General features: G+C 37.8%; 1 protein-coding gene across 1 annotated transcript; it reads right to left on the bottom strand.

Moving 5' to 3' along the window:
* Positions 1-2,608: 2,608 nt before the first annotated feature.
* Positions 2,609-7,403, bottom strand: LOC118754407. Its single transcript, XM_036489275.1, has 6 exons — positions 7,066-7,403; positions 6,667-6,951; positions 6,428-6,572; positions 5,690-6,220; positions 5,261-5,464; positions 2,609-3,711 (listed from the first exon to the last, which is right to left on the bottom strand). The coding sequence occupies exons 1-6, from the start codon at positions 7,268-7,270 to the stop codon at positions 2,961-2,963; spliced, it is 2,121 nt and encodes a 706-aa protein (XP_036345168.1). The 5' UTR covers positions 7,271-7,403; the 3' UTR covers positions 2,609-2,960.
* Positions 7,404-8,472: the final 1,069 nt, after the last annotated feature.

The raw sequence follows: 8,472 nt of genomic DNA, 5'->3' as shown, positions 1-8,472 counted from the left end.
GTAAATTGACATAAATAAATCTTAGATTTTATATTACTACCGATATGCAGCGGAAATTTTGTAGTTACTACAGAACACATAAATATTCACTACTACTTATATTAAACTCAACATTTAAATTCTACTTCGTTTCTTAAATAAGTTGAAGAATTGTGATTTTACTGAAGTAAAACTTCTATCGCCGCATCAGAGTGATTTTTTTTTTCGTCACTGTAGTCCCGTTCGTCTCTCGGCAGATATAAAATATTCGACAAGAAGAATGTACATTAGAGTGGTCCAAAATTGCATGTGAATAAGTAAATTCTTTTTTTAATTTTAATGCGGCCACCTCCTAGGATTGTTCTATACCGAAAAAAATATACCCCTATTTTTTATTTTGAAATAAAAAAATGAGGGAGTTCTCTAAGCGCTCAAAGTTTTTCATGTATTTTATATGGGGAAAAACAACTTTTCGTAGAAATAGTGTAGAATTCTTGAAAAACAATAAAGCTGTCATATCACGTTTGTGGCAATCAATGCCCTCGGGATAGATCCCAAAGCCGTATTATCAAAAGCTCCTACAAAATGTCTATAGAGCTATTTCCGTAGATTAGCGGACTCTTTCGATATTACTAACCAAGTACTGTAGGGCGAAATGCATTGATTTCCCGTACTTAACTCGCCGTTCATTTACGTTCAATTTCTGCGTTAATCTCGTATTTCCAATGACATAATTAAGGAATTCTAATCCGCCTTTCTTTCGCTCTAAATTGCAAAGGGTACGCAGGGAGTCCGTTTGCCGAGTCTTCCAGTTTTCACTTAGAACTTTCTGACAAAGCAGATCGCTTTAGCTTTAGAGTCAGAAACGTGGCATCTTTGCAAAAATACCTGCATGAAGTTTTTTTCAATATAGACTGTCGTTGGATAGTCGAAACTGCAGCTTCATCGCGGCGGCAATTTCCTGAATAAAAATATAGCGAAGAGTCCATCCTAGAAGTCACTCTAAAGCCGCAGTTGAGCAGGTTCTTGTCGATCAAGTGGCGGAGAAACATGCCAAGCCTGGTTTTTTCAGTCTTCTGCCACCAGCATCTATATATAAAATTCGGTCACTACATGCACGTAAAGATTCAATAACGAGACAAATTTGTGTAAGGTTCCGAAGAAGAGTTTGACCATATCTATTCGCCGAAATCTAACGTTAATTTAATATTTATTTATTAATTTATTTATTATTGAGGAACGATTCCTATGTTTATAGTAATGAAATTCTATGGTCTTCAGTTAGCTTTTTGTATTTAACAAATAAATACTTTTCTTGTTATGAGCAAAAAAAAAAAAAAATTAACCAAATCAACCCTCGCATAAGGTTAAATAGGAATGAGGATGAAGGAATTGCCAACAACAAAAAAAAATCCTTTACGTAGTTATTGACAAGGATTTCGGTGTCGTTTCTGAAACTGTTAATAACTAATAATTTTCCTATGAAAAATTACAGCGATTAATCAACAATAATGATTTGTCTCAAATGTTGTTTAAATTATTTATTAGGAAAAGGCTGTAGCGCCATTGTTTGGTGTTAGTAAAAACTCACCTTTTATCAATTCAAATGAACTTAAATCGGTTGAGAATTTACAAGAGTTTCGAAAGCACTGCACTTTCCTAAATAATACATATTTGAATAGCGAAAATGCTTTTTCCCTTTTTTCTGGGATATAATTCTTTTAATAAATTTCCATTATTTCTTAGTTAAAATGCAGTTCATGCGACAGTCAATTTCCCACAGAAAAAGAAGAATTCAAGGGGACAAAATTCGTATTAGTATTTTTTCTATCAGAATTTTTAAAAACAACTTTAAATTACACGGGTATAATTGATTTAAAAAAAACATTTAAAAATTCAGTGCAATATAGAATAATAATCAGCTTATCAAATAAAAAAAAATTATAGAATTATTATTAGAAATGGAAAAAATTAAGTTTTTCGCTGCACAAGTATGAATAGATACTGAAAATTTTCTTTTAAAATTGCATACCTGAATATCCTTGAAAATTTTCAAAATTTATTTTTGAACAAAATATATGTTAAGGATCAATATAAACACGACCACATCCTAGAATTTCATCCTTCTAACTTTATTAGCTTGAAAAAAATTAATTAAAAGCACATTTTCAATAAGTACCTATTCGTTCGTGTGAACCAAAAAACTTTACTTTTAAAATTCTACAGAATTTTCTCTTTCATTTGGTACCCACATTACTATCCCACGTAGAACATAATTCTTTTAAAAATTTTTTGAATTAATCATATTTTTTAAATTACAAAGTCCTTTTAAAAAGCCTGACATCAGAGAGAACTTTTTTATTTTTGCCGTATGGTGTTCTCTAACAAAAATCATAAATTTATATAAAGGCCAGTTTTAAGTTTTGAAGAAAATAATAAAAAATAAATAAAAAATTAATTAAATGTTCATCTAAATTTAAAATTTTGTACACTTTTTTTCAGTAGGCAGTTTTTTAGTCTATTCAATTCCAGTTGATTTTTAAAATTTTGTTTAATGACTGACTTTTTTTCCGACTGACTTTTAGAATTGAAATTTTGAAAATAACTATCATTTTTGGTCGCCGAATTAGATAAATAAAAATAACCCAGAAAGAAGCGAAAAAGCATTGTCCCTATTCAAGTGCATCGGAGTGTATGTAACTGTATCCCAGTTTGAAACAAATGTTTGAATTTGTTAATAAATTTACTTGTTAATCGTAATTCACTAACTGATTTAATTGAAGTTTCATTCCTAGTTATAACAAAGTATGTGTATACCAACGCTAGTAAATAGTATGTACTTGCCTATGTTTTCTGAACTTTTGGTATAAAACGTGCCTATCGCTAAGGGCTTCTACATTACATACATTACATACATATACATAAATAAGTTATTATTTGCTATTTGTATCCTCTGCATACATACATACATTACATTCGATTTATGTACTCTTTGGTTCACATTGTGACTCCTGCTTTTGATTTAACGGTAGTGATGTTTCCTCAGGCTCAATTTCCACGGTGGTTTCTTTTTGTGACTTCATCGTTGCGTCCTCAACGCCGGTAGTTGTACTACAATCTTCCACATCTATCGAATTATTTTGCGCGCGCTCGGGTATTTCAGTTAAAAGCGAGAAGCTTCCAGCTTTTTGCACACTACTGCTTAGCGCTGCTTCGCTCTCTGTACGCAACAGCGTTGTTCGCCTTTCGTTTATTACCTGCACAGAATCGTATAGGTCATTACTATCGATACTTTGTCGCTCACTTGACGAACGTATAAAGAAGATACTATCGTCTGATTCGTTAGGCAGTTGGGACTTTGGTCGATAGAATGTGCGCGAAGAATTGCTGCGGCAGAGCGATTTATTCAACTCACTTGCTACAGTGGATTTCATGCTGGATGATGCGAGCGAAAGCGTTTCGGGACGTGCCTTCTTTAGGATGCTATTCAATTTTTTGGGCAGAGGTGGCGGCGGCGACGCACAATCCTCTACTTGGTGTACAGATGTCATCGAAACAGTTTGTATGGCAACGTTAAGCGCATCCGGTGATAACGCTACGCCATTGACGCTGCCAGGCGATTTTTCATCTGTATTATCGATGTTCTCTTCAGGGAAACAAGGTTCCAAGCTCGATTGACCGGATAGTTGGTGTATGGCTGCAGGTGGCTCTGAACAAACGCTTAGTTGGCTTCTGAAATGGCGAGTGTACAAGAGTAGATTTTTTATGAAGATTGAAATGCATTAAACATATACATATGTAAATGAGTTTAAAAAAGAATATCGAGCCGTAACAGGAGAAAGAAGCGAATTTTTTTGTAAATTTTTTTTTGACGCAGAAATGCTCCTAGAGCTATTAGATGCATTTCTGCATCAAAATAAATGGTTTGAAAAAAATATCGCTTACGTTTTTTTTGGCGATTACGGCTCAATATGTGTCTTTATCATTTTTTGAATATCTAACTAAAATTGTGAAAGAAAGCAGTTCTAGTTATAAAAGGGTGTAGACAACGGGGGAGTAGACGAGCTCACCACACGGACATGCGGAAAGTCTGGTAAATTGGTTCCACTACTTTCACCTGGGAAACCGTCGCACAAAGGGTATTCATATCATCCGATAACTCTCATTTATCCACTAGTGAAGACACCTAGTACTCCCGCACTTCAGGAATGATTTGATTGCGACTAAGCCTCATCGCCCAGAAAGCGCATAGTACCACCACAGTACTTAACGTCATAAATTTATAGAAAGTCTGAGGCTCGAATCTCAGTCGCCACGCTCAGAGAACGGTCCATGGGCGTAGCCAGGTAGAAACTCCAAATATCAGTTAGTAATTTTGAACCAATCTCTGCGCCTCGAAATCCAATCTTCGTGCCACAACCCAAAACAATGCAGTTTAACTAAAATTAGGGGGTGTCACATCCAACAAAGCATTAAGAGCCGCCCTTGTCGTTGTACTCGTGGCACCCGTAATGGAGGATATGTGGTTTTGACCATAGTTCTACCCCACCATACAGGAAAGGAAAATATGAGACGGTCGGCTGATGAAAGATATGTATACACTTAAGTTACATAGTCACTCTCAGACGACGAGGCTTACTAAAGGTTCTACAACATTTCGATAAAGCTTTCTGTCTCGATTTTACTTTAGATTGAACTGAGTTTTCTAGAGTTTCTCTTAGACGGGTACATAATTGAGTTCTTTTGTGATCTGTGCGGGCTGTGCGCTATAGATCAGGTAAGGCTAGGTTAGGTTAGTTGGTTGTACAAAACATCGGCACACTTGGGCTATAAGCATCAGCCTTTTGTGATACAGTTCACCAGAGCTCCTCAGGGCTGGTTGAAAAGTTTGATCAAAGGCATTGAGACCTCAGCTACGTCAAAGCTGGTCAGTTTAAAAAAAATTTGAAATAATTCCACCTAATCGTCCTCTAAGCAGCTGCATCAGTCTTACCGCGTGAATACCTATCGGAGAGTTTCGTGTCAATATCCATCAGAATTAAGAGAAGGTGCTTTGGGAGCAAAGGAATAACCCTTCAACACCTCTGGTCGATATTCTACCAGAAATACCTTGGAGCTCCACATTTTCTGGTTTTGGACACGATTCCCGTTGGCCCAAGTAGTCAAGATTACTACCACTCTTTCTTTCCACGTTGGGACTAGTGCAAATGTGCCTTTCCAGGCCAACTCATCCGAGCTCCGAAATAAATTACTTTTGTAAATGAAAATGTTGTACATTTACCTAAATTCCTTCTCCACCGATGGTGTTGCCGATGGTCCGGAACTATACCTCTTCGGTGAGCGCAGTATGGATTTTGGCATGACCTCAGGGCTATGCAAATCAACTTGAATGCGTCGTGAATCGATGCTTGAGGCGCGGCTAGCCATTGATGCGCAGCGTGCCGTCCAGCGGCCGCTATACGATGAGTCTGACATTGTAGAGCATCTGCAGATTTAAAGAAGGAATTTTTGGTGAGGAAAACAAATAAAAACAATGAATCTATTTATACGAAAGTTGTAAGGACTGAGATTGAGACAGTTAAACTCGTCATAGGCTTTCGGAAACAAAAGAAAAGCAATTTTTTTTGCTGCTTTCGATATTTTATGTATGTATGTATAGCGAATAAGTCTTTCATTCATTAAGTAACAAAACGTTTTCACTTCCACTCACCTGCGATTGCCTAGTGGACTACTTTTGTCCTCTTCCTGTTCGATGGGCTTTTGTCGTGCCAGCACATGACGTTTAGCTGTGTCCGAGCGACGCGCCATATCGGCTACCGTAGCTCGCGATAACGGCTTTTCCACACGCGCACCATCATCGAAAGAGGCCGCATGCCAGTACAGTTTGTTGGTTGATGGCGGCTGAAGCAACGCACAAGGACCACCATTCTCACGGGTATTGCGTTGCACCAAACTATTGCTAATGCGCGAACCACGCGTCTTTACCTGCCGTCCACTGCTGCTGGTGTGCGTATTGCGATTGTTGTGGTTGTGGTGGTTGTGGTGGTGGTGGTGATGATGATGCCGATGATGGTGTCGGTTACGTTTTTGTTCCAGCAACAGGAGCGGTTTGTGATTCGGCGAAAGCAAATGTGAGAGGTTAGTGGAGTAAGCGATGGGATGGGGGACATGTGTGGAGAGATTTGGCACAGAACCAGTGTGGGTGAGGCGTCGTAGTTGTGGAGAAAAGCGAGCGGATGCGCTAATGAAATGAAAGCGAAAGCGATTTTTTTTGTTTGTTTTATATATAACTCAAATATTCAGAGCTGAGCTGAGCGGTGGTTGGGTTAAAATGGTTTGCTTGCGGGAAGCGTGTAGATAATATGCATTATTTACAAAGCGTTTGCATGTGGAAAATTTTGGCGCTTAACAAGAAGTTGATGAAGCAAATGCAATACACAATATTTACCTGAGTGACTTGGAGAATTTGATAAGCTCGGCTGTAAGCGCCTCCCGATCGAAGGGCTGTGGCGTGACCTGAGGTGGCGGGTCGGCGGGTGATGTGCGAAATACGCCGAACTGTTGATCCCAACGCGTGCTTTGCAATTGAATGCCTGTGTGTTGAAGGGCGCAATTGATTTTTTTAAATTTTTAAATTTCTGCCTATATATGTATACATATGTATATAAGAAAATTACGTTTACTCACCAATGGCGCGCCTTTGTGAAGTTGCGCTGCTCTGATTGCTACGCACCGTCGACTTACTGCCACCAGTTCCGGCACGAAAACGCGCCGGCACCACCTTAGCCGCCGAGTCGCGCGCCTCGAATGTCATAACACAAGAAGCTACAACTATGAAGCCACCAAAGCCCATCACAATGGGTCCGACGTAGGATAGGTTGTTGAGATGGAAACCTTTTAGATCATTTTTGACCCTCACCGTTGCATTGCCGCGCAGCTCAGAGCCCGTAGAAAGGTAGTCCGCATAATAGCCTGTTGCAAGTAGGGGGGAAAAAATTCGGGTATTTTAAACAACAATCAGCTTCGAGGGGTTTGCGTTTTTAATTCGTTAAAATCGCGTTCTTGCACTCGTCACCATTCACTTACCTATTATAGCCATACCGGCGCCAAGTACCATCAGCGTTAAGCCCAGTATCAGTGCGCGACATGCATGCCAGAGGCATTTAGATGACATTTTACCGCGCACCACCTGCACATTCCATGTGGCACCCGAGGCGGGATGTGCGCGACGTAGATTACCAATTGCGTGCTTGCGTCGCACTGTGCCGCCACCCGCCCGTCGCGATGGCATCACATCGACTACACTGCTGCGATTTGCTTACACTTTCTGTTGTAAATTTAATACTTGTTATTGTTGTTGTTTATGTTGTTAATTAATTTTCACTTCAATGCCATTAGTAACTCGTATTTTTATTAAATTAACGGTTCTTTGCTGCAATTTGGTTCATTTGTGATAAGGATTGTATTATAAGTAGTTGTAAAATCTTTGCAAATGTGAATTTCGAAATTTAAACATCGAAAATATATATTTTAGTACTAGCAAATACCCGGCGTGCATTACAGCGCCTTGAAGGTATTTTTGTGTTGTTTAACACCCGTATTGTAATATTTTATTTATTTATCAATTTAATTAAATAAAAATAAATTAAATAAAATTTTTCAAACAGCTGGCAGCTCGCCTCAAAAAATATTTCGGCAGCAAGCTTTCCTAAAACCTTTCAGTTTGGGTAATAATGCAATATTTAATTTAAGTTATCAATGAAATTAAGTTAAATGAAAATTTTCTAACATGTGGCAACCTCTACAAAAATATTTACGGCTGGAAGCCTTTTTTAACTCTTTCTTTTGACAGCCATATTGGTATATTTACTTAACTTTATTAATTTACTTAAACTGCAATTTCCAACAACTCTCTAATTTTTGTATTCTATATTTTAAGTTAGGCCTCTAGCAATACAACGAAGAAGATTGCATTCAATTCCATGCATTAGTTTTCGAGTGATGCGCGTACAAACATACAGACAGACAGACAAAAATTCTAAAAATTGTTGATTTGGCTTCTATTGGTCTAGTAAACAATATTATTTTTTCCTTAATATGTATAATGTACAGACATTGACCTGTTACAGTTTTTTTTTATTATTCAATCTTATAAGTTGAGAATATACAAGTGAACATGCATGGCGCTAGGTTAATTAGCATCCTAAACAAACACAAATAGAGGCTGCATTTCCTCGAATTTACCTACAACTCATCTGTGCCTTAACTAAGCAATGTGTAAAAACAGTTGGAATTCAAATACCAGCGTAATCTATTTGCTTGTCTTAAACGAGTTGTTAATTAGGTCATAGCGTTGCGTTTACATACTTATATGTATGAATATGCCATAGCCAGTCAAATGCAAATAGTCGTTAACAAATCCAAGCAAATGGCAAAAGCTTGCACGTGTAATGCCTGAATTGGGTGGTCCCATTCGAATGCAAATGTATGCCA

The sequence above is a fragment of the Rhagoletis pomonella genome, unplaced genomic scaffold (assembly GCF_013731165.1).
Source record: "Rhagoletis pomonella isolate Grant_MI unplaced genomic scaffold, Rhpom_1.0 Rhpom_scaffold_03845, whole genome shotgun sequence".
In the NCBI taxonomy this organism is placed as follows: domain Eukaryota; kingdom Metazoa; phylum Arthropoda; class Insecta; order Diptera; family Tephritidae; genus Rhagoletis; species Rhagoletis pomonella.
This window is presented reverse-complemented; position numbering and strand designations above follow the sequence as displayed.

Excerpts from the sequence above, each read along its gene's own strand:
- LOC118754407 (XM_036489275.1), bottom strand. The coding sequence starts at position 7,270 with ATGCCATCGCGACGGGCGGGTGGCGGCACAGTGCGACGCAAGCACGCA. Across the intron at positions 6,952-7,065 it reads CGCCGGTATGGCTATAATAG|GCTATTATGCGGACTACCTT; the intron begins GTAAGTGAATGG and ends TACTTGCAACAG. Across the intron at positions 6,221-6,427 it reads AAATTCTCCAAGTCACTCAG|CGCATCCGCTCGCTTTTCTC; the intron begins GTAAATATTGTG and ends TCATTTCATTAG.